Source organism: Balaenoptera borealis (assembly GCF_965194805.1).
Source record: "Balaenoptera borealis genome assembly, chromosome: 5".
NCBI lineage: Eukaryota > Metazoa > Chordata > Mammalia > Artiodactyla > Balaenopteridae > Balaenoptera > Balaenoptera borealis.
The window spans coordinates 28289919-28317052 of record NC_138862.1 but is presented as its reverse complement, the minus strand read 5'-3'; the positions used below and the strand labels follow the sequence as shown (position 1 = coordinate 28317052).

The 27134-nt window shown below is 32.1% G+C and overlaps 1 protein-coding gene across 4 annotated transcripts in view; it reads left to right on the top strand.

Moving 5' to 3' along the window:
- Positions 1–27134, top strand: part of USP25 (ubiquitin specific peptidase 25) — a 50566-nt gene that overhangs the window by 15271 nt on the left and 8161 nt on the right. For 2 of the 4 annotated variants that reach the window (XM_082391941.1, XM_082391942.1), the window contains exons 8-13: positions 2480–2619; positions 7263–7376; positions 9577–9672; positions 20580–20758; positions 22574–22652; positions 27006–27085. In XM_082391941.1, the coding sequence (XP_082248067.1) occupies positions 2480–2619; positions 7263–7376; positions 9577–9672; positions 20580–20758; positions 22574–22652; positions 27006–27085 (688 nt within the window). The remainder of the gene's footprint in view (positions 1–2479; positions 2620–7262; positions 7377–9576; positions 9673–20579; positions 20759–22573; positions 22653–27005; positions 27086–27134) is intronic. The other 2 variants (XM_082391943.1, XM_082391944.1) reach the window with 2 other exon arrangements.

Here is a 27134-nt window from a genome sequence, read left to right as displayed (position 1 = left end):
GCTAAGCTGGAGTTGCAGTGGTTAAGATTTTCTTAACCTTGTCTATCATACAGGGACACTGAAAGAACATTGCAGTCCAAAGTCAGGAAATACAGAAGTGATGACATTTAACTTTTTTTAACTTCTTTACCTATCACACACATTGTAAGCATTTCTTCCTTTAGTTTTCCTTGTCATAGTATATTTCACTCCCATTATCCTAATTACTCATACCCAAAATTTGTCATCTTCACATCAGTCTCCAAACCTTTATGTCTAAAATGCATCTTGAATCTAACCAATTGTCTCTTTCTTGCTGTCTCTGTTATCCAAAAGAACAGTCGTTTCTTGCTCATATTGCTGTAGTACCTTTTAGTACTTTCATTGACTTCTAGTTTTACTTTCCTCTCTAATCTGTTCTTTGCAGTGTGGTCAGAATAATGTTCTTTAAACTTGACATGTTGCCATTGTATTTAAAATGTTTATTCACTTTCCTTTGCCCTTCAAAACTTTTGTGACTCAAAGGCCTCCGTTTTGTCCCTATCTGCATCATCTCTTGGCCACCTCTCCCCTCTTGTAATACTATAGTCCAGCCACACTAGATGCCGTTTGGATTGAGCTTATGCTCACTTCATGGGCTGTTCATTCTTCCATTTTCAAATCTAATCCATTATCCTCCAGCTAAGAAGTCAGTTTATCTCATATCCCATAATTAAATTACCCTTGCCCCATTTTATTCCTATAATGTATTATTATGATATTGTCACAATTCATATGCATGATTCTTTGGTTAATAACTTTCTCCATAGTTGACTGTAAACTCCATGGGGGCAGGGACTGGCTGCTTTGTTCACACTCGGAGTCCCAGTGCCTAGCCTAGTGCCAGGCACATAGTTAGACACTTAATTAGAATTCATTGGATAAATCAATGCTCATGCATCTATGTTGAAATTACAGTATTTCTTTTTGAATAATATTTCACTTTGAGAAAAGTTTTAAATTAATAAAATATTGGAAAGGATGACAGTATCCTGTCGTGTCCCACCAGTTGATTGAGCAAGGACTCACTTAACCTATCCCAGTAACGCTGTAGAATATTTTAGTGTACTTTCTTATTTCTTTTTATCCATTCATTAGCTTATTAATTCATTTGTTCCATTAAGTTATTGTGTGCTTATTATATGCTAGGTGTTGAAGAAATAGCAATACAAAAGGGAGATAGCATCACTGCTCTTTCAATTCTTACAGCCTAGCAGGGGATATGGGCTTGAAACAAATACTTAACAACAATAATGAAGTTATAATTGTGGTAAGTGCTATTAAAAAGAAAGTATACATTTACTCTAGAGCAGTGATTCTCACCTGGGAGTGATTTTGTCCCTCAGACAGAATTTGACAATACTGGAGACATTTCTGGTTGTCACATCTGCGGGGACACAACAACTGACATCTAGTGGGTAGGTACCTGGGTACACAGGACAATCCTCCACACCAAAGAATCATCTGAACCAGAATGTCAGTAGTGTTGAGGCTGAGCAACCCTGCTCTAGAAATGTGGTTAGCAGGAATACTTCATAAGGAAGTGGTATTTAAACAAAAGGATATATAGAAGTTATTAGATGGGGGGATGAGAATTGGTGAACACACAGGCAAAGGGAAGAACATAAGGAAAGATCCAAAAGTTGGAAGGTAAACCTCTTCTCTGTTGTATTAGATAAGCTGAAAAAAGACTGGTATGTGTTCCTTTTTGAGTAAAGGGCAAAGGACACCAGGCAATGTTGGAGAGATAAGCAGAGGCCCATTTATATAACGCCTTGTAGGTTGTATAAGGATTTTGGGGTTGCCTGTTAAATACCCAGTGGACATTCAGAGTACATTGTTGCATCTATGGGTTTCGAACTCAGAACATAGGCAGTAGAATATAACTTTAGGAGTTCTTCACAGAAGTAGTATTTGAAGTCTTGAATTTATATTGGTACCAGTTTGGCAAGTTGTAATTGTTTTTCTCTGACAACACTCAGCTACCAGGAACAGGTTCAGAAAAGATAGAAGGTTGGGTTCATTCAGGGTTAGGATTTTGTTAGGTAAGTATGAAAAAGGATACTGTGTCCAGAAAAACAGCTACTGTGCTCTCTACAGCAACTCAGACCAGGATTGTTGTACAAACCACCCCCCTACCTCTTTTTTTGGTAGAATGCTCGTGATTTTCCAAAGTTAGACTTTGATACTTATCATGACAAAAAAATTTACTATGAATTTCTTAGCATAAACTATAATGAGTGCTTTCTTCAGTAATTATTTGACTCCTCTGAGATCTGATTCTTTCTTTTGGTAAATTCTGGGGGAAGTGCTGTATATTGAAGCATGTATTACTTTAAATTGAGTAAGTAAAGTAAAATTAATTATTGTATAACTTCAAATGAGAAATAAATAACAGATATATCTTAGTATAGACTCACTGATTTATATTAGATATACAATTGATTCTTTTCTCATGAAGCACAAGCAGGAGAACCAGAATATCTAGAGCAGCCATCAAGAAGTGATTTCTCAAAGCACTTGAAAGAAGAAACTATTCGAATAATTACCAAGGCATCACATGAGCATGAAGATAAAAGTCCTGAAACAGTTTTACAGTCGGTAAGAATTTTTCTTTCAGCTCTCTGAACATACCCATCAGTGTTCACAAGGTTTCCTAGCAGTATAAGGAGAATGACCTGCCTGGGAGTCAGGAGAGACCAGGCCAAGGGACGGCTCTGCTTGAACATGATGAGTGATTGTAGGTGTCACCCAACTGCCAGGCTGTAATTTCCTCAGCTGTAATTTTTAAAATGCTTCTTTCTAAAAAAATAAGTTTCTGTCTTCCTGTTAGAGAATTATGAAAAATTATAATCATAGACTAAAGTAGTCATTTGATTTGGAACTTAAAAAAGAGAAGTACAAAATTTAGCATTATTTTTCTTTTCCCTCAACCCCTCCTCCCATCTTTAGTCTTATTACATTGGAATAGTTGGGAATATAAGGTATAAATTTCATTGTTTCATGGACTGTGTTTAACAAAATACTAGATGGTCTAGGTTAGAGTATTATTAGTAGAATAAATATGATATTATAAAACACTTTATGCATATTTCAGTAGTGTCCTGTATAAAATTGTCATTATAAGCCTCCTTTATTGGTAATTTTCAAGTATTCAAGTGTGTCTTTTTATAACAGTAAGTTGAGCACATTGGTATTGCATTACGTTTCAATGAATATGATATTCTGAGAGATGTTGTTTCAAGAATTTCATACTACAAAACTATTCAGTTGCTATAGTCATTTATTTTTTATTTTATTAGTGAGCACAAACAACTCTTAATACAAGTTTCGTGATAGCTAATTTTAGGATTTGAAGATTCCACTCCTAGAGTGCTAAAGCTAACAGGACATGTAATTTTTCAACACATAATTTTCCACTGAGTGAACTTAATCTCAACAATAGCCTGCTAATTACAGTGATGTCTTTAATATGCTAAGACCTTGATTAACCAAAATGTTCAATTAATAGGGTATTCTGTTAATTATGTTTTGATGAACAAAGTAATCAGAAATTATTTTTTAATTTAATTTCCTTTTTGAAAAAGTTTGATTATATATCATCTTACCATAAAAAATGTATTAATATAGATAGATTTTTTTTTTTGAGCATTTCAAATTTTTCAAATGTCCCTAGAGACTCTAAAAAACTTGCGATGAGGAACTGCTAACTCTAAAGCGCTTCCTGAAAAATGCTTCTTTTAATAGATCTGGGATTTCTACTTCTTGGGGGATGGTAGAAGAAACCCTAGGGAGGGAGAAAAAACACAGGAGTAGATAACAAGGGAGAAATATTTTTGCCTGATATAAAAAAAATAATTTGCCAGGGCTTTTGCTAATTAAGATTTTTATTTGTTAGAGCCTACATTATGGTTAATAAGTATCATTCTTTTAACTGGTATCAGAAAGCTGGAAGCATTACTTAGCTTAATGTAGAATCATGATTTTTTTTTTTTTTTTTTTTTTTTTTTAGTTTGGCTAATCATGTGTAATTTAAATTTGTAGAAATCAGCACTTAAATTTTGATTGATTAGTTTATTCATATGGATATCATCTTATAAGCTAGCAACCTACTGCTTCACCTTTACTTGAAAAAAGATGGCATTGAGGGAATACGATAGGTAGCATAAATATTTTTCTATCTGGCATATCTTCTGGAGTAGCACCAATAGTTGGCCACATTGTCTGTATAAATTCTGCAGCATGTCTAAGAATATATTAATCATGACTGTCTGACGAGTGGTTCCTGGTCTCATGGTCAGTTGCTTAGGATCATGGTAACCACCTACTGGGTTTTCTCATTTAAAGGTATACCTTAGAAACTAAATTTCAGAGTCTTCAGATTTGGGGATTAAATAGTCCTGGGTTTTTGAATATTAATTTTACTTCTTGCTAGCTATGCAAACTTGAATAAGTTGCTTAATTTTTCTAAACCTTAGTTTTCTTTTATATAAAATGGAGGTGATTGTCGGATGAATTAAGATCATTTTTTTAAGTGCCTAGCATGTAGTGTAGGCCCTAAGTCGCTCTTTATTTCCTTCTGTTACTTAAATCCTAAACATTTCACAAATATACAATATATAAAGCTCCAACCTTAGTAGAAGAAGAATTTCCTGGAAAGCTTAGAATCACAGAAACCATAGAGAGATACTCTCCAAATGTTTAGACAGCTTGCTTTTTAGAAGAATGTCTTTAATTTTAAGTGAAATATTTTAGAAAATTTAAAAATTCAAAAAAGTAGACTCTAAGAAAGAATCATGCATATTTCTACTATCCAAAGTTAATCACTTAATAATTTAGTATGTTTTCTTTCATTCTTATTTTTATATACAGATTTGGGATTTATTTTTGTAATTGAGTTACTACTGCATATAAAATTTTATATCTTAACTTTTCTTCTTTTAATCACTGAACATAACCGTTTCCCCATGTTACAAACTAAAAAACATTTAATGGTTGAATAGTATTCCATTAAGTGATTAAATTCTTATTTACTTACTCATTCCCCCTTATATATTGATTTCTACTTTTACATTATTATAAATAGGCTGTTAAAAATGAAACTTTTCCCATATTTCTGGTTATTTCTTTAGACTAGATTCTCCATAAGTTAGTAGGTTAAAAAGGTATGAGCATATTAAGGGAGCCAAAGGGGTTGAAGATATATAGCTTTCTAATCACCCTTTTATGGGACCACTTTTTTAAAAAATCACGTATTTAATAGATTTCAGGCAATTAATAAAAATCTTTGTGTTCTAATTATTTTTACAACTTATTAACTGAGGAACTTATTTTTAATCTCTTTCAAGTTCAGCCTTTGTTAAGGTGTCCATATGGGACCTGACAGTAATAGGAAAAGATAAATGTACTTTACTTCAGTGAACCCTAAAATTCTTTATATGAAAATTTTTTATGGTACTTTAGGATATCTTAACTTGATGGACACAGAATAACTACATGTGCCCAAAATTTCTTCCCTTTTTCAACTTTCACCCAAATAATTAATTAGTGTTATTGCTGTTGAAACTCTTCTGTGGCAACTGGGAAGGTTTATAGAACATTTATTTTTCCTAAGTGCAGTTTTTTTCCAAAGGAAATGTCATTTTGTAAGGATAAATATTCTAAGGAATACATTTTCTGGTTGCTACTTGCCTTAAATTTGTATTTTTTCTTCTTAATATAGTATTGTTTTGGGTTGGTTTGCTTATGAGAAATTTTTCACCAAAAGTTCAGACAAATTTCTTAGTTTACCTGCTTATATTTCACTCTTGTGAATGGAGACGTAGGACAATTCTTCCTCTCTCAAATGCTGGAAGAATTAAAAATCCTTAATTAAATGTCATAGACCAAGCTTATCTCTCCTTACAGAGATAATATTATATTACCCATAGTAATATTGGGTTAGGATTATTCAGGTATAAGCAATTTCAAGAAGCATAATAGTATATTTGTAATACCTATCATTTATAGAACAACAATTAATGTGTCAGGTTTTGGGTTAGCTGAATATTAGCTCTCACGATCATGACAACCATGCAGGTTGGTTGTTTCCTCTTGAAAAATTGAGGACTCAAACAGAACGAGGAAAGCTTTTCTGAAAATGTTATGGTTAAAAATAACACTTCTTTTAAAGGAAGCAATGCCGGTCTTGGCCATTTTTCTTGTTATATTGTTCAGTTAAACTTTTTCTGCATATGTACTTTGGAAAAGTCAGGAAGTCTTCACATCACTAAAATTTACCTGTATTTTAAACTGCAGTAAAACCACTCTGTTTTTATTAAAATTTTCTGTTTATTTGATGTCAAAAGTAAAGTTCATCTTTGCTTAGGGAAGTTTTTATGGTGCAATTTGAAATTACTTAAGCAAGCTGCTTTCAAGCACCTTAAGTACGTCTGAAATTTGTTTGTAGGTAAATAGTGAATATGCTAGTTATAAATCTAGTCAGTAAAGTAAGATCCTTGTGAAATCTGAACAGTGTTTTGAATGAACCATATTAGTGTCTTTGAGTGGACTTCCTGGATTTCACACTGGCTTCCACTCTATTAGTTTGGGTTAGTGAAATTCATAGAATTTGTTAACAAAGAAAAGAAGAAGAATCTGACTGAGTTGTTAAAAATGGGTATCACTTTCTAGCAGCTTTCCCCAAAACAAGAATTCACTGGACACTCATGATATAAATATATTGTACTAGGTCTCATAGGCTGCGACCGAGTGGGTTTAAGCACAGTAGTGTGGATATTAAGTGGCTATACAATCGATTACTAGAAAGGATAGAAAGGTAAAATCATAAGAAAGAAAACTTACAGACTCTCCTGGATTCAGAGGAGGTCATATCTTATTTTGATGGAGATATCAAGAAAGGCTTTGTGGAGTTATTAGAATTTAAAAAAGTAAATAAAACTTTCACCTGTAAAGACAGCAGTAGGAAATACAATTTCAGTATTAACTATTTTTAAGTATTTGAAGATGCTTTGTGGGAAAAAAAAAATTAAAATTTCATTTAGTGTTTGAGATGCAAAGTGAAAGCTGGAAATCTTGTATTATTACCTGATTAATGCATTTGCTTTAATGTTCAGTTTTAGATGTTTTCATTTCATACTAAAAAAATGCAGGTATTTTTAAAAGGATCAAGAGTCTGTGCACTTAAACTGAGTGCTTCCATTGTTCTCTTTTCTAATGTTCACACTAATGATTTTCTTCTGCAGAAACCTGAAAATACCACAAGCCAACCACCTTCTAACCAGCAAGTTGTAGAGGTGGCGATTCCTCATGTAGGGAAATTTATGATTGAGTCAAAGGAGGGGGGTTATGATGACGAGGTACCTTTATTATAGCCCTCTGCACTGTTTCCACTTGTTTTTTGCTATTTAATGCAAGTACTTTGGGCATGCCTGCACCCTCATCACGTTGTCTATTGCTGCATAACATACAGCTTTGCCACCCACAGCCTGAAATTACCTTACCAATTTGCTGACAGTACTTCAAATTTCAAATGAAAATTTAAGTAGAAAGCTTATGGATTTGTCAAAAGAATAATTTTATGCTGCTAGAGTTAATTCTTTTGTGCAAACATAGGATTTGTTTACTCTCGGGGTGATAGGTTTTGATAAGGTTTGTTTAATTAAATAGCAGAAATTTTGAGCACTTAAAAATATTTTCCTTTCCTATTTTACTTGAATTATTGATTATAATACTTTGCCCACCATTTCCTACCAGAAGATCCTACAATCTGATTAGATATAGATTAGATACAGATTAGTGTACTGATAACTTTTGTTTTGTTTTGTTTTCTTCTGCACCCTCTGTGTGACTGAATTGAATGATTCATCAACATTGTCGAATGCCTACCAGTGTTGTATACACTGGGCGCCTCCATCTTATCTCTTCTTACTGCTCCTCTGTTAATTCTCATCTACTTAGTTTTCTAACAGTATGGAGGCATTTTTGTTTCCCATGATATGGTTCTTGGGAATCCAGATGAAAATTGCTATTGTCCTGATCCCATCAGATTTTTTTTCCCCTTTACCACTTTTTTCTTTACACTGTTCAGTTTTGATCTTTTCTGTATTTGAGAGGGGGCCGGTAAAGCTGTTTCTGAATAGTAACAACAGAAAAGACAGACCCTGGATTCTATCATTTGTTAGTTTTTACTGGCATGGATGAGAATTGAATGTATATTGAATAGTTTTTTCCAAGTAATGTTTTTTTCAGACTTACTTCAAGGTTATAATTAAACTCTTATATGAGTTAATCACCAAAATCCGAAGTGTCATACAGACGTTACTATTACTGTGCTACTGTAAGAAAGCATGGGCCATAAAGAGAATAAGAAGCAGGTTTGTGAGTCAGGAACTGGCCAGAAGGATTTTCTGAAGCAGTTAATGTTAGGTATATTGCAGCTGTCAGTGTGTACTCCAAAATAAATACTATGGGTAATAGGTTCAGTGAATCAGAGGTAATGGATGCAGTCTCTTTATTGCTCTAGTATGATAGCTTCATAGTGTCTTGAGTTGTTTCACTTTGCAGATATTTTAAAATACAAACATTTAAGAATACAGCCATCTCTTGGTATCTATGGTGGATTGGTTCCAGTACCCTCCCTGTCCCCAGCAGATACTAAGATCCACAGTTGCTCAAGTCCATTACACAAAATGACATAGTACATAATAAACTATTATGAAGACAAAGAAATACTTAAATATTTAGTACTTAATAGCAGTACGTTTTTCTGTTGAACTATTACCATGTTGGTGCTTGCAGATTATGGAGACTGGCATGTTTTTAATAAATATGTTAATTTGTTGATCAAGCACCTTAGTGCTTGTTTTAGGGTGAGCCTTCTGGCATTTAAAAAAGTAGAATTGTGATTAATCATTTAACACTACCTTTTGTGCAAGTGCTTATGCTCTGGGCAGAGTTTTGTGTTTTGTGTATATGTTTTTTTTAATTCGTTGGAGTGATAGTTTAACTGCATGTGCCTTGTAACTTTTAAAAATAAGTCATATGGGTACAGGGCTGCTGCTTAGATATTTAGACTGTATGGTTGTGCAGGCAGGGGTGCCTGGCCAACTGGCAGAAGTGGAGTTGGAACTGAGCTAATGCTGAGCTCCCCGAGCCTTAAAGAAGAGGCATCTTCTTTAATAAAAAGAGTGTTGCTTTTTCTAAATGGTTCTCTTAGAGAGCAGCACATTTTTCTAAATTGTTTGTCAAGAAGGGGGTGCCTTTTTTAAAAATTCTTCAGTTCAGACAGGATGCCTTTTTGCACTTCGCACAAAGGCACGATGTCAGCTAACTGTGGCCTTGTATGGAAGATTTCCATATACTTACATGCATATCAGATCACATTTGCTACAAAAAAAATGCAGTGTTTGATTTATAAATAGTGAAAAACAAAGGACTTTTAACATGCATGTAAAAACAAAGGACTTTTAACTTGCATGTAAAGGAATTATTTTGGTTTTTTGATTTTTTTTTTATGATAACCATTCAAAAGTTCTTACTTTAAATCCCTTGTGGCAGATCATGATGACACCGAACATGCAAGGTATTATCATGGCGATAGGTAAATCCAGGAATGTATATGACAGGTGTGGCCCTGAAGCAGGGTTCTTTAAGGTACAATGAACATTTTCATTTTATTTATTTTTTAAATAAACTTCTTAAAATGTTTTATTTCCTTGAATTAAATTTGTTTTCCTATATACTTTCTCACTTCCTATCCATGGCTAATCATGGCCACCTAATGTTCTACGGGTTTCTTTTATGCATGAATCTAAAACTGATTATTCTTTTTAAAGTCAGATAATTCAACAAAAACAAAGCAATTTACCTGAGTTATCCTAATAGTACACCTCTGATTTGTTAGCAGAAATTTATTGTATTTGTATTTGAAGCAAATAAAGGGTATTGATGGGCAAAAATAGGAACTGAGTAAATGCTTCTGGTAATAGTTTATTTTCTCCTCTGGTAATACTGTTAGTCAATATTACAATATTTTTCTTTAATTTTATTATCATTTCATACTAAATTGCTTTCTTCGTTTAGTTGTTTCTAAAATGATTCATTCATTTATTATCTTATATTTCTTATTTGTTTTCTCCATAATTAATTTTAATATCCTAGTCATTTCAAGACTTGAGACCATCAAGCTGATGCATTATTCCATGACTAAATCTTTATTCCCTCTAATACCAGATCTATTGTTCTGATTACATTATTATTTGTTCTTATATATTTGAAAGATGAAAACACTGTGTTTGGTTTGTCACTTTCTTTAGGTTAACCAAAGCCAGTTCATTATTTTACCTCCCTGGCCCCTTTTAGTGTTTGTTATTAAAAAAAAAAAACAAGCAGCTTTATTGAGGTATAGTTCACTTCAACAAAGCTACGTGTTCCCTTTCTTGACATTTAAAATCTAAAATTTTCCCTTAATGTTCTATACCACCATTCACCGCAGTCTTTAAGAAACTGCTTATTTTCAGTGTTTCTTTCGGTATGTAGTATAAACAAAGGCCTTGTGAATAGTAGCCTTATATCAATAAACACTTTTGAACTGGTTAGAATTAGAGTGACCAGTCATCCTGGTATGCCTGGGACTGAAGGGTTTCCTGGGATATAGGACTTAGGGGCTAAACTGTTGAAGTTCTGGCAGACTGGTCCCAAGATTAGTTGTTCACTCTGTTAAGATCCCATGAGAGAGGCTGAAAGCTACTCTTATCAAAAAAGAAAAAAAAAAAGAAAAGAAAAACAACTTTTATGTTTAAAAATTAATCCTTATTCCCGGGCAGTCTACATTTCTTTTCTTAGAAAACACTAAATATGTGTGTTCAAAAGTTTTCTTCTATTTCTTATGGAAGAGTTATCTGTCATTGATAGTACCATTGTCATCTTTGTCAAGTTGGGTATCTTTATCTATCTTCCAGTTGGACTGGAAACTTCACTTTTATTAAATTAATAATACCTGAATATATTTTAAAGAGCCAACTAATTATACATACTGCAAACAACAGTAGTCACATCATATCCCTCCCACCCCCAGCTCTGGTAACAGCTTTCAGTTATTTCATCAAATCCTTTTGGCATTAATTCTATATCTTTAAGTAGAATGCTTGTGATTTTGTGATTCTTAGTTTACACATTTCCTGTTGAATTCCCTACCATGGGATGTGAATGATGAGCCCTCTTTATTCTCCTGCCCCATATACACGCACCAGCACATACAGTTTTCATCCCTCCATCAACATACACACACACATATGCAATATGTGTATAAGAATCTTGTCATTTGATTAATTCAGAATTCTCAGCTTGTATTATTATTTCTTGTGTGCTACTCAGGGTTGAACTAAGTCATACATATTATTACTTTTACTTCTTTTCCCTCATCTTTCATTTTCCTTGGAATTGGTTGTTTTGGTTTTTGTTTGCTTAGTTTTTTGCACTGTTCTTTGTCAGTTTTATTTTCTTGTGGAATTCTATTCTGGAGCTTTATGACCTGCTCCAGTTTGCATTGATTTTCCTTTATTCCTGGTATATAACTGATGTCTTGAGATCTCCTTCCATCATCACTTTGGGGATGCCCTTTGCATCTTATCCTTTGTGTATTTTCTGTATCTCATATATTTGTCTTTTTAAATTTACCCTCTGATTTTGATGCAGCAGAAAATCTCTGAAGTTTATATTTGTGTATATTTTCATCTATCTGTAATTGAAGAATATGTAGGTGAACATTATCAGTTTATAATTAATGTATACTTTTGGTATAGGTAAATGATTAGCATTTGGAAAGTTCTAGCTGATAATATAAAATTTGAGAAAATTTGTCATATATATAACAAAAATAACGTATACAAATGCAATCATTCAGTAATATAGAGGTGTCTTAAGTAAAACTAATAACGACAGTCTCTGTTGCTGCCCTGTTGTAACCACTTCTAACATTTGTATAACCTTTCTGGTTTTTTCCTTTTGTTTTTAAAGACATGCATATATAGAGAAATTTTTTAACTTTTACTCTTCATATTATTTTGTAACTTATATCACTCAGAAATATATTGTGGGTATTCTTAAAGTTAAGACAATATATCTACCACATTATCTATACCACCTGCATTTAGTATTCTATGGTATAGATGTACTCTCATTTATTATATATTACTCTCTCTGTGGACGTATGTCCTATATTTTTTCCCAGTCTGCCATTTCTGTTTGAATTTAGTTTATGGTACCTTTTTCCATAAAGAAGTTTTAAAAATACTGTGCTATCTATACTATCTTTCTTCTCCTTTCTGGGTTCTGGAGTTTCACTGCTATACAAAAAGTCTTCTTCAACCTAAGGTATTATAAATTTTCTGGAATATTTTCTTAAAACACTTTTCTTAATTTTTTATTTCATAAATTTAAAAATACCCTATTTACATTTAGCTCAGTAGCATTTTATTTGGGCTTTCTGCATTCTATATTAATAAAAAAATTGCTGTAAGTTATAATTTGGAGGCTGTCTTCCTCAGGTTTGATGTCATACTTATTAAGTTCATTTACTAAATTCATTTAGTAAATGAATTTGAGCTCTCCTGTTTTTCTTTAACTCTAGTATAGTTTCCATAGGAATTAACTGTTCCATAAGAGTAAACTAGAACTCACTCATAAAACCATATGAGCTTAACCCCTTTTTTGGTTATAGGTCTTTTGACAGACTTTTGGTTCCTTTTACAGCAGTTGACCTTTTAATTGTTCTATATGTTCTTGGCAATTGACTGTAATCATTATCGACATTCAGTATTAAATCACAAAATATATACATAGCACAAAATCTAACATATGATTCCTTTTGTCTTCCTATGTTCCCTAAATCAGATATAGTATAGTTTTAATTTTCTTTCTTTTTAATGCTTAGTTTATTATAAATTGAGGGAAAGAGTTTTTTTTTTTTCTTCTATCCTGTCACAGGATTACCCAAAAAAACTTTGTTGGCTTTATTTTATATTAGCTTTTTGGCTGTGAGAAGAAGTTTTTCAACTCTGTGCATGTTTAAGTACTTCTGTATATGGATTTACTTATGCATTATGATCAGAACAATTTTTTAAATGTTATGTATGTTTGCTAGTAGTAAAACCACGTGATGAAAATGTTCGCTTTGTTGCTGATAAAAAGATAAGTTGGGAAATGAAACTTACATCTAGCTGGGTAAGTGGATTTGCTAAGGATTAACTTTTGAATTAGGAAGGGTTACCAACCCAGTCAGTCACAGTTCCTATTTCAACCACAGGCCCTCCCACATGGGAGTCTGCCCCTGTACACAAATATTAAAGAGTTAGTAGGCAGGCAGATCTGGAAAAACAAATGAGAAAAGACATTTACCCAAGTCCTTTTCCCAAGTTGACTCTATTTATTAAGATTAGTTTTCACTGTTAACAGAAAGTCCCCAAATCATAGTGGCTTAAAGACAGAAGTTTCTGTCACGTAAAAACAAAATCCTGGGAAAGGCAGTACAAGGCTACTGTGATGAGCAAAAATAAAAGCCAGAAGGAAAAAAAGGAATAATATTCTCAAAGTACTAGTTGCCTGTATGTATATGTACAGGGGTGAGAGTGGGAGGGTCACATCATAATTATAATCATGGGATTAGTATAACTTTTTTCATTTACTTTCAAAAACATTAAAATTTCTTTTTTGTAACATTTTTTTTTTTGTCTGTACCTATTAAAGTGCCCTTAGGATTTTAATGAAGCAATAACACTTCTATATTATGAAACTTTTTTTCCTTACTGGTTATTTCATTGCTTCATAACAATTGTTCCCAGTTGACAAAACTTTATTAGTTTGTTTTTTACTTTATAAATGCCTATTATTATTACCCCTCTGTTTATTCAGTAGTTATAAAAATATTTTTATTAAGATGTAAAACATGCTGAAAAGAACACAGTTCATGAGTTTACAGCTCTGTGAATTATCGCAGTGCACATATTCATGTAACTGTCAACCAGGCCAAGAAATAGAACATTATAGTATTCCAGAAATTACCTTTGTTTCTTCTTTCTATGAACTACACTTTCCCCCTATCCAAAAGTAGATGTTATCTGAACTTCTAACAATGTAAGTTTTCTTGTTGAACTTTATATACCTAGAATCTTTTACTATAGGTCCTTTTGTGTCTGGCTGCTTTTACTGAAGAACATGTTTGAAGCTTCATATATATTATTGGATATAGTTAGAATTTGTTCATTCTCTTATGGTATTCCGTTGTATGACTACACTATTTTTTTTTCCATTCTGTTGATGGGCATATTCAAAAGGTATTACCTGCTTATATCAAGGTACTGTACTAAAGCCAATGAATATAGCTGGGGAAATGATGGACTGAGTTCCTGCCTTAATGAAGCTTATTTTCTAGGGGGAAGCAAACACTAATTAGAGTCATAATTAGTATGATAAAGGAGCAGTTTGTGGAAAGAGACCTTATAATGGAAAAACAGAGCTGTTATCTAGAGGGCTTCTTAGAGAAAGCGATGTTTAAACTAATAAAATATACATATACCAAAACATAGAATGTAAACATTTCTCTCTCACTTTTTAATTTTCACTCCACAGTTAGCTTCTATTGATTATTTCTTGTATATGCTCCTAGGTAGATAAATGAGACTGATATTCAGTACTCATCCATACATTATAATTTAAATAAAAATAGAAGTATGCTCTTTCTATCTCTTCTTTTTCTAGTTTTTTTTTTCATGTAATGTGGTTTATGATTATTCGTGTCATGATTTGTAGATTTATTGTTTTTCATAGGTACATTTTATTTCCTGTTGAGCTTACCAAAATTTATTTAAACATTTTTTTAGAGCAGGGCATTCCAGTTTTTTCCTTGTTATGACAAACATGGATAGATCTAGTGATGGATCTGGCCACCATAAAGGCTGATGGGATTAGTATCTCAGAATTCTTACAGCTTATTCATGGCCTAGGTTAGAAAGTTCTGTCCCAGGCGAGCTGTTACTAGCAAAGGCTCTATGGTCAGATGCCTGGGTTTAAATTCTAGCTTTATCCCTTAATAATTGTGTGATCTTAGGCAATTTACTGACATTATCACGGCCATTTTTTTTTTATTTATAAATGAGAAGTTATCTTGAGAATTAAATGAGATAATCCATGTAGACATCATTGGACAGTGTCTGTCACGTAAAGTGTCAGACACATAAAGTGTCAGTGTCACATAAAGAACCCTCACAAATTGTAACTTTTATTAAAGTCATCATTACCATTTTTGTTGCTGGGCATTTAGGTCATTTCCAGTATTTTTGTGAACATTCTTGTACATATATCATTTGAAAACTCATGTGAACATAGCGTAGTAGAATTTCCAATGTACCATCATTGATGCTTAGCTGACAAAATGATATAAAAAGGATAATCCCATTATTTTATGTATCTTTGATCTTTAGTTAGGCTAAGTATCTTTCTCTAAATTTTTTGGCAGTTGGTATTTCTTATGTTAACTGCCTGTCCATTTTTTGCACACTTTTTTTTTCTTTTTTTTAAGTTAAATGAGCATCTGATCTGCTAAGAAATTTGATTCATCTATAATTTGAAAATTGTATTTTGTGGTTTGTCATTTATCTTTAAATTTGTTTTTGATGTCTTAACTGTACATAATGTTTTTAATCTTATAAAATATAGCAATATTTCCTTAATGGATTTGAGACTATATGATCACTTCTAAAATTATGCAAATCTTTGTTACTTTAATGATTTTTATTGTTTGATTCCCAGATATGAGATTTCAGTTTTCTCCAAATAGAGAAATATCCAAAAAGTCCAAACGTATCATGACAAATAACACTTTGACTAATGCATTCTTTGCACACTGACTTAAAATACTGTATCGTATATTAAATCCTTTTTATAAATGGGTCTCTTTGGGTCTCTCTGTTCCATTGATCATTTTTCTGTTTTTGAATATTACACTTATTTACATTATGGACCATTTGTAATATATTTTGACATTTTGTAGTAGAAGCACCTCTTAATTTTTTTTCTTTTATAAATGGAAAGTTTGGCAAGTTTCATTTTTTCTTTTTTGATAATTTTTAACCAACTGCAACTTGTCTCCTTAAATCCTTTCCGAATTTGATTGTACTTGCATTATATTAAGTTACAGTGAGGTGGATAATTATATTTTTCAGTATTTTGAGTCTTCTCAGAAAGGAACATGATATGAATCTTCAGTTTTTTGGTCCTCTCTTATAGTCCTTAAGTAAGGTTTTATACTTTTACTTCATAATGGTCTTATACCTTCTTTTTTAATCTAATCTTAGATATATAAAAATTATTTCTGTGAATTGAGTTGTTTATCCTCACTTTTAATACCAAATTATTGGTAGGGTAGGTTGTGGAAAAACTAATTACTTTTATGTATTTATATTGTATCCAATTACTTTATTGAACCCTTTATATTTTCTAATAATGTTTTGGTTGATTCTCTTGATTATTTCAGTAAACTGCCTCCCAATAACTATCTCATTATTGGGATAATTTCCATTATACTTATCTCTTATTTCTGGTTTTATTATGTTGACCAGCCTTTTCAGAAAATAAATAATAAAATAATGGTAGTAAACTCCTTTGTTTAGTTCCTGAGTATAATGTGAATGTTTCTAGTGTTTTATTGTTAAATAGAATGTGTAGTGTTGGTTTTTTACAGATCCTCTCTTATAAGTTTAAAAGCACTTTCTTAAATTTACAGTTAAGAGTTTTCTTTTAAACTGGTTGGTATTGGAATTTAGATAATTTTTTAATGCATCTATTTGAGATGCTGAACAGATTTCTCCTTAATCCTTGCAAAGTAAAGATCTTAGCATTCGTCTTTTTTTTAATCATTGTAAACACTATCTGTTCCTATATATTCTTTATGTACACAAGGTAGTTTATCAAAAATAGATGTGGGTCTTGGCATCTATGTTCACTGACAAAATTGATCTATACTTTCTTTTTTTTAAAATATTTGTCAATTTTTGATATTCAGGTTATACTAGTTTTATATAATCATTAAGCAGGCTTTCCCCCTTTTTCAGGTTCAGAGCAGTTTAGATATAGGAATCATCTGGTCTTTGAAGATCTGACATGACAGCACAGCTCTAAAACAGAATGGGCCTAATCCTTTATTGGGCATAGATCTTAGGCAACCTTTTCAATTATCTATATTTTTTCTGCGTCTCTTCAGTTTTTCTGCCTCTTAAAGTAATTCTGATAACTTATATTTTCCTAGATAATCATCTGTTTAATAAAGATGTTATAGTTTATTGGCATAAAGTTATGTATTATTCTTTTATAAATTTTAAAACTTTTTCCTGTATCTTTGGTATTATCACCTTCCTTATTTCTGGTGGTGTTTTCTCCATTTTTTGGTCTTCCATTCAGCTTTTTGGAAAGAAAAAGCCTTTGGTGGTCTTTATCTAATTGCCACATTATTTTATTTCTTCTACTTTATTTTGGTTTATTTTCTTTTTCTAGCTTCTTGAAATAAATGTTATTCTGTATTGCTTAAGCTGGAATTTTCCTTTACCAATGTGGCTGTGTCCTTTTGGTTTTGAGATCTCATATTCCCAGTATTAATATAATTTTGATTCCTTTGGTCCAAGAATAATTTAGAAAAGTATTTTAAAATTCCTAAGTGTTTAGTTTGGGAATTATCTTTATTTTTAATTCCTATTTATATTACATTGTGCTCAAAGAATATAACCTATATGATTCTGACCCTCTGGAATTTGAAGTAGTTTTTCTTCATCTCTTAGTACACTATCAGTTTTTAAAATAAACAATTTTAAAAATAAAATGATATACCTAGCTTTCTGAATTTTACTCCAGCTGATTTTCCCTTAGATCTTACTGCCTCCAGAGTATACTGTATGTTTGTATATTTGACATTTTCTAATGTATACATATACTTACATCAAAATAGTCTATAAGAAGTTATAAATTTAGAATATGTTTTATCATATGATTTAGAAAAGTAGAAAAAAGTCTAAGTAGAGATCATTTGGAAGAAGATTTCAAAAGAGAGAGACTTTAACTAGTCTCATTGAATGAGTCATGTGTGGCTAGATGGGGAATGATCAAGGACATCATGCATGTAGAGAACTTAAGGAGCAAAGACATGTGTGCATTTGTGGGGAGTCGAACCTGATCTGGGTAGAAGAGTAACAGGAAATAAGACTCAGTAGGTTAACACTGAGCCTGATTAGTAGGACCATGTTAAATGTTAAGGGTAGATTGTGTACAGCTCTCCTAAATATACCAGTGTGGAACACCTTGTTGAAAATCTGAAGGAATGTGTATGGTTGCAGTATATTGTAGAAGTCAGAAAACTTCTTGAGAAGGAAGTTCATAAAAAAAAAAAAATAGTTGAGGGCTTCCCTGGTGGCGCAGTGGTTGAGAGTCTGCCTGCCAATGCAGGGGACACGGGTTCGAGCCCTGGTCTGGGAAGATCCCACATGCCGCGGAGCAACTAGGCCCCTGAGCCACAATTACTGAGCCTGCGCATCTGGAGCCTGTGCTCCGCAACAGGAGAGGCCGCGATAGTGAGAGGCCCGTGCACCGCGATGAAGAGTGGCCCCCACTTGCCGCAACTAGAGAAAGCCCTCACACAGAAACGAAGACCCAACACAGCCATAAATAAATAAATAAATAAATATTTAAAAAATAAATAAAATGACGTTAGAGAAATAGCAATTCATTTAAAAAAAAAGTTGATAAATTAATTTATGCTGATAAAATGTGGTATTTTGTGTTTGAAAAATTGCTCCTAGATATTTAGAAGTACCTTTCTACTTCTACTGGTTTAATAAAACACCTATAGATTATGACTTTGGCATTTACTCATTAAAATTAGGAGAATCTTAAATAGAGCAAAATCAAGAGATAAACATAATCTTAGAGTTAAAGACGATGTATATTCTAGCTCTCTAATAGAAATCTATTTACTATTTATAAAAAAAAAATCACAGCCTGTGTTTTGAAGGCAGGTGGGAGAATGGATAATCATTTAGTGTTGTAATTCCTTATGTCTAAACCTATATTATTTAAGAGAAATTTATTTTATTCTGGTCATACTAATTTCGGCCAAAAGCATGACATCTGAAATATTTAAATATCCAAAAACCTTCTAATAGCCTCTGCCAATCATTGTCTAAGGGCCATGATAAGGAAGAACAGTTATTTATTGTTTTTCTTTTACACTTATTCTCAAATTCCGTATGGTTTAGTTATTAAATGACCATGTGCCTTTTTTTCAAATTGGAAAAATTTTTAATTTCAAATTGGGAAGATTAAAGAGTTTATAAGCAAAGCATGCAGTAAAGTGAGCCATCATAGTCTTACATGACTAAATATAGTTAATTTTCATTGCTATTTTTAACCACAGCAGTAACACTTTAGAATGACATGTATATCCAAAATAAAACTGGAATAATTTATTTTAGCTATAGAGTAATTACCTTACTCTATTTATAATGCTAAGCTATATATCAATAGAAAGGACTTATTAGCTCCCCTAAGAATATATAACTAGAATATTTCATTTACTATTTTTGTTATGTTTTCTCACTTCTATAAAATACAGCCCCATAGGTGGTAGTTTCTGGATGGCCAAGAATTGCTTAGGAAAGGCATGCATTTAAAAGAAAAAAGAAAAACCCTTTCCAGTAGAATGGACTTTTTGTAAAATATATTTTGCATGTAACCCCAAATGTTTTATGGTTAGCAGAGTTAGAATTTAGATGTGTCTAATATGAATGAATATTTTTATAGTGTTATCTTTAACTATATGGGCTTCTTATTTATAGTAGTATTTGATATATAACTGTACACATATTTCTTTATGAGCAGATATTTTTCAAATCATTTGCTTATGTGTGGGAACATGCATTAGTATTTATTGTTTCCCATTATAATATGAATTCTGAGGTGTTTATAAAGAAAAAATAAGCTCAAGTATCAAGGTAGTAATAGTGATATTATGCATTAATAATCATTACACTGATAAAATTCAAATATTTTTGAAACAATAAAAAATTTATTTTATGGTAAATAAAAAACTTGCTTTTTCATCCCTTATTTGTCAGCTCTACAGTTGAAGTTAATTGTGGTGATGTTATGCATTTAAGAGCCAGCCATTTTCTTTCAGATATGGGTATTCTAGGGAACTGCAGTTCAGCCCTAGAATTTGAAACATTAGAGGGGTACATCAAACTGAGCATAGGTTAGGTGATATACCTAGCATCTCTGTTTTATGCCTCTGAATAGACTTTGACCAGGCTCTGATAAGTTTTACAAAGTTACTCACATGGTAAGCTTAGATGTATTTAAACTATGGAACATGGGACAATATTCTTAGATGTACTACTACCTTATTTGTAATATTTTAAAAGGAAAAAAGCATATTTCACTGTAAGGATAATTAAGTTATAATATTGAAAGATTTTAAGTATTATAATTAACCAAGATTGACATTTTCTTGTACTTTCTAGGCAATTAAGTTGGAATATTCAAGGTTGGTTAAATTGGCCCAAGAAGATACCCCACCAGAAACAGACTACCGTTTACATCATGTAGTAGTCTACTTTATCCAGAATCAGGCTCCAAAGAAAATCATTGAGAAAACATTGCTAGAACAATTTGGAGATAGAAATTTGAGTTTTGATGAAAGGTAATTTGAAAATGTTAAATATCTTATTCGTGTGCTCAAATTGTCCTTGTCTTTTTTATAGCTCCCAGTGCAATTTTTGAATGTTTATTTTACACATACACAGACATATTTCAATAAATGCAGTACAGAATTTGACTTCACTTAATTTGAACAATTGCTTTGTAATTTATTTGGGATTTATAATCATGACCTTTAAAAGTTTGAACTAAAAATAATTTAGATCGCTTTAGTACATTTTAATTGTGAACTAAGGTACTGAGCTAGGCAATGTAAAGGTACACATAAGAGTATAATATAATTATCACTGCCCTTTTGGGACTTAATATTTGAATTTCTCAACCTCTCCACTATGGATATTTGGAGCCAAATAATTTTTTGTTTTTGAGGGGGCTGTCCGGTAATTTGTAGGATATTTAGTAATGTTCCTGGCCTCTACCCACTAAATGCCAGTAGTACCCTCCAACTGGTGACAACCCATACTGTCTCCAGATACTGCCAAATATCCCCTGAGGGAGCAAAATAACCCTTGTTTGAGAACCACTGGAGAAAAGTAATTAATCATATGTACAAATAAAGTAATTAAACATCTCCTGACATAAAGAGAAGGCTTAGAATGGTTAAATAATTTTGGTTTACCAAAAAATGTTTTCTCTTAGAAACTCCTATAAAACTATTTACTAATGTTAAAAATTTTAATTTAGTCTAGTTAGAATGAATACTATTTAAAAAAATTTAGGCCTCAGGTAAAGATCCAAAGTACTGAAAAGTTATTTTAGAATGCAGAAACATTTATACTATCTTGGAGTTCATTGTAAACACATTTTAATTCTGAAGTAAATGATTATCCTTTCATGAATGTCTCAAAAATACTGAATTAAAAATATGTGAGTAGAGAAGAGTATGAGGGAAAACAAAGCATCTAGATTTAATTTCTGCCTCACCATGTGTCTGCTGTGAAATTTAGGATTAAGTGAAATAATACAGGTAAATGGTTTTGAGCATTATCTGGCAGACAGTGAATGCTCAGTGAGTATTGGCTATTAATATTTTTATTAGTAGTAAGGTTGGCATCACTTATTTTGTTACATATAACTGTGAAGAATTCAGAAGTTATAACCCTCATTATCTGGACTGTCAGTGTACTATGTTCCAATGAGTATATGCTATTGAATTTGGGGAGGATACTTATGGAGTACTCACGTTGATTTTTCAGTCTTTTGCAGTTATTTGCCCTGGCAACTAAAAATAGTTTGTTTTAAGAAATCTAATTTCTTTTGTGCTTGAAATCTGGAGTAAAATGTGTGTGATAACTAAATATATTTTGGGGAGATTTCTTTAGCAATGGTTCTGATCATAAAATCTATTGAAATGTTTCCATTCCTACCTGAAATGATAGGCACATTTTGGATTCCTTTTTACTATTTATGAATAATACCATTTGGGGGAAAATAAGATTTTGTGTCTCTGGAGCTTACTTAATAATACATTATAAATTTAAATTTTTTTTTTACATATTCCATCTTTATTAATAGAATATAATTTAAAAGCCATATGTATCAATAAATATAACATGGTAAATTTGAATTAGAATTATTGCTTCTGTCTTCTTTATATACTTTGTAACTATCTGGTATTGTCCAAAAAACACATTTTTCACTTAAGTTATTTGAAAGTTGTTTCCTCAAAAAAAATATTGCTCAGTGATAGTGTATTTCATTTTCATATGTGTTGGGTAGTTTAGTTTTGTGTAACACATGTTTTTCAGTTTTTATGGAGTTTGCTTTTGATTTAGAAATACATTTCTTTTATTTGAAGGTGTCACAACATAATGAAAGTTGCTCAAGCCAAAATTGAAATGATAAAACCTGAAGAAGTAAACTTTGAGGAGTATGAGGTAATGTGCCTTTTGAGAGGTTGAACTGTAGATTGAGGAATTGTTTAATTCAGTAATCTTTCATTTCAGCACAGCTAAGCACGTGAGAAAATTTGACATAGAGTGGTGAAGTAACTTGCCTAAAGTTCTCATAGCTTCACGTCACAACTTTGTTAACAGAACCTATGTTCTTACATACTGTACTACAGTGAAGCCACGCTGTATTTTTTCTTTGCTTCATCAGATATTTTGGGGAGAAGTTAGAAATTCGTTTTAATCATTGTATGCCATATATATTTGTCATTATTGGACAGTGTTGTGTGAGAGATCTCGAGCACACACATGAGCACTCGTATCATGCCTGTGGTAATTTTTGTGCAAAAAATTCTCTTTGTGTTAACTTTGGCGTTAAAACTAATATTTTTTTAAGTTACCAATTCAAACACCTAGTATTTTTTCAAGCTTTTAAATTTAACTTTATACATTATCTTTTCAAAAATTTATAAATTTGGTAAATTTTAACTTGCTTTCATGAGTGCCTTTGATTAATGACCGCTCTCATTTACAAACTTAATTACTTTATATTCCCTTAAACAATTAGTGTAATTCACTACATTAACAGATAAAAGGAAGGATACAGATAACAGTCATTTTTTTTTTAAAATATAATCGTCATTTATTTTTCTCCACTTATTTTTTGTTTTGCGTTGTATTTTTTTTAACATCTTTATTGGAGTATAATTGCTTTACAATGTTTTAGTTTCTGCTGTATAACAAAGTGAATCAGCTATATGTATACATATATCCCCATATCTCCTCCCTCTTGCGTCTCCCTCCCATCCTCCCTATCCCACCCCTCTAGGTGGTCCCAAAGCACCGAGCTGATGTCCCTGTGCTATGCGACTGCTTCCCACTAGCTATCTATTTTACATTTGGTAGTGTATATGTGTCCATGCCACTCTCTCACTTCGTCCCAGCTTACCCTTCCCCCTCCCCGTGTCCTCAAGTCCATTCTCTACGTCTGCGTCTTTATTCCTGTCCTGCCCCTAGGTTCTTCAGAACCATTTTTTTTTTTTTTTTTTTTTTAGATTCCATATATATGTGTTAGCATATGGTATTTGTTTTTCTCTTGCTGACTTACTTCGCTCTGTATGACAGACTCTAGGTCCATCTACCTCACTACAAATAACTCAATTTTGGGTTTTTTTTATGGCTGAGTAATATGCCATTGTATATATGTGCCACATCTTCTTTATCCATTCATCTGTCGATGGACACTTAGGTTGCTTCCATGTCCTGGCTATTGTAAATAGAGCTGCAATGACCATTGTGGTACATGACTCTTTTTGAATTATGGTTTTCTCAGGGTATATTCCCAGTAGTGGGATTGCTGGGTCATATGATAGTTCTATTTTTAGTTTTCTAAGGAACCTCCATACTGTTCTCCATAGTGGCTGTATCAATTTACATTCCCACCAACAGTGCAAGAGGGTTCCCTTTTCTCCACACCCTCTCTGGCATTTATTGTTTGTAGATTTTTTGATGATGGCCATTCTGACTGGTGTGAGGTGATACCTCATTGTAGTTTTGATTTGCATTTCTCTAATGATTAGTGATGTTGAGCATCCTTTCATGTGTTTCTTGGCAATCTGTATATCTTCTTTGGAGAAACAAGGTAGCTACTTTAATCTACTAAAGAGTGTCTTGAAAAACAAAAACAAATATCATAAAGAAATCTGAACATTGAAAGCTTTCCTTTTGTGATCAAGAAAAAGACAGGCATGTATGCCATTACCACTTCTATTCAGCATTGTACTGGAAATTCAAGGACAGTAAGGCAACAAAAAATAAAGCAAAAAGTAAGAGATTGCAAAAGGAGAAATAAAGTTATCATTATTTACAGATTTTATACCTAGAAAATACAAAATCTACAGATAAATTTATGGGAGATAAATAAAGATAAGAGAGCTCTGTAACATACAAGTCTTATGTCAAATATCAGTTTTATTCCTTTATACCAGTAACAAATAATCAGATAGAAATTCTTAAGAATAACAGCATTTTTAGTAGTACCCAAACTGTGGAGTACCTAGAAACAAATATAGCAAAAAATGTGCATGACTTTAGGAGACATTATAAAGAAGACCTAAACAAATGGATATATGTATCGTATCGTGTTTGGGAAACTTGGTATTGTAAAGATGTCAGTTTTCCCCACAATGGTTTATTGATACTGGGCAGTTTCTGTCAGAATTCTAGCAAGTTGTTTTATGGAGCTTTAATAAGCTGATTCAAAAATTTTATGGAAATGCAAAGATCTCACTCTAGTCCTGACATTCTTGAAGAAGAACAAGGTAGGAAGGCTTTTTACTTGAAATCAATACAAATTATTTTAACCTTTATGCTTTATAATAATATTAGCATAAGAATAGGTAAATTCGAACAATAAAGCAGAATAGAAAATCTAGGAACACAGCCACAAATAAATGGACACACAGTACATGCCAGAGATGGCAGGCAAATTGGTTGCTAACTCTACCCTTGTCTCCAAGATTCAGGTAACATGGGACTTGATTTTTTAACTGTGATTTGATTCTACAGTCTCTCTACAAGCATGCTTCATCAGATTGGATTCAGCATATTTTTATTATGAAAACTTCTCATATTTTTTCTAACTGCAGATCCACTAAGTCTTATAGGTATTTACATGACATGTTTTTGGATTCTGTATATCCCACATATCTTTGTCTTGCTCTAAGTCGCACATCAGCAAACCTTGCACACAGACCAAATCCAGCTCACTACCTGCTTTTTTTAAATAAAGTTTTATTGGAACACAAGCCATTTGTTTAGGTATTGCACATCAGCACTTTCACACTACAGCCGCAGAGATGAGTAACTACAACAGAGACTGCATGGCCTGCAAAGCCTGAAACATTTATTGTCTAACCCTTTAAAGAAAAAGTTTACCTACTTAACAACTTCTAAGGTGATTCTAATGACAATAGAGTGGCAATTTGAATACTTCCCCCAGAAAAGTTAACTTTATGCTTGCAAGACAATTTAACCTTTATTTGTTATTAAGGTCTACTAATAGTGTGGAAATTATGCCTTTTAAAATTAAAAATTAAAATGATTCGTATTCAAGTAGAATGTAGCTGGTCAATAACTGGCCTGTGTGTTTCTTATTTTCATTTACTTATAATAATATGTATATAAAAGCTTTCACACTTCTATCATCGCTATCTCCCTTAGGTTAGTCCTATATTGAATTTTAGTTATGATTTTCCTTGAATCAATTTTTATTAAGTAAGTTAAGAAAATCTTGATTTTTTTTTTTAATCATTTTCTAGAGTTGTAAGTTGTGAGTTCTGAATCATTTAGTCATATTACATGCCCAATAATTGTGAGTTGTTTTGGAGGAAGGGGCTGTTGAAATGTGAAATACATCTATCTTTTTCACCATAGCTCAGCTGAAAAGAGTATTCAGCAACCACATTTAAAATTTAACACAAATTTGGGAAAATTAAAAGGTTAAATAAATTTATTATGATGTAACATTTTGCTTTTTCTTTCAGTTCCTTAAAACTGTGCTTCAAATAAGTCTTCAAGCTTTGCTTCCTGTTAGAGGAGTTAGCTTCATTTACCTTTTACCTTCAATGTGATGTAGATCTATAATAATATTTTTTTAATTTAAGTGTATTTGCTTTACATTATATTAGTTTCAGGTGTACAGCATAGGTTTAGTTTACAGATTATACTCCATTAAAAGTTATTACAAGATAATAGCTATAATCCCCTGTGCTATACAATATATCCTTGCTGCTTATCTATTTTATACATAGTAGTTTGTATTTTGTAATCCTGTACCCCTATCGCACTCCTCCTTTCCCTCTCCCCGTGGGTAACAGTATGGAGGTTCCTCAAAAAAATGAAAATAGAACCATCAATATAATCCAGCAATTCACTCCTCGGTATGTATCTGGAAAAAATGAAAACACTAATTTGAAAAGATACATGCACCCCAAATACTCTATAATGATATCTTAATAATAAAATTTTACACTGAAGAATTTTTGAGAGAGAGAGATGACGTACCTGACTGATTATCTTGCCTTTGTATTTCTGTTTTCTTCTAGTGAGATCATTGTTGTTTAATTTCTCATCAATGTCTAATAATTTTTACATTTATTATTATACCGATAAATAGTTTTGTATATAAGACAGTAAAGTCTTGATTTAGGTCTAGTTTATCTTTGATTATGAACTCTTTGCTTCTATTAATTCAAACAGTTATCAAAACAATGCATTTATAAGCAGTTTTCATTGTAGTTTTAATATCTATATACTTTTACTCTTTTCTTTCACCTACAGGAATGGCATCAGGATTATAGAAAATTCAGGGAAACAACCATGTATCTCATAATTGGGCTAGAAAATTTTCAAAGAGAAAGGTAAGGCAAAATGGACACACATGAAAAGAAGAGCTTAATTTTTGTGTTC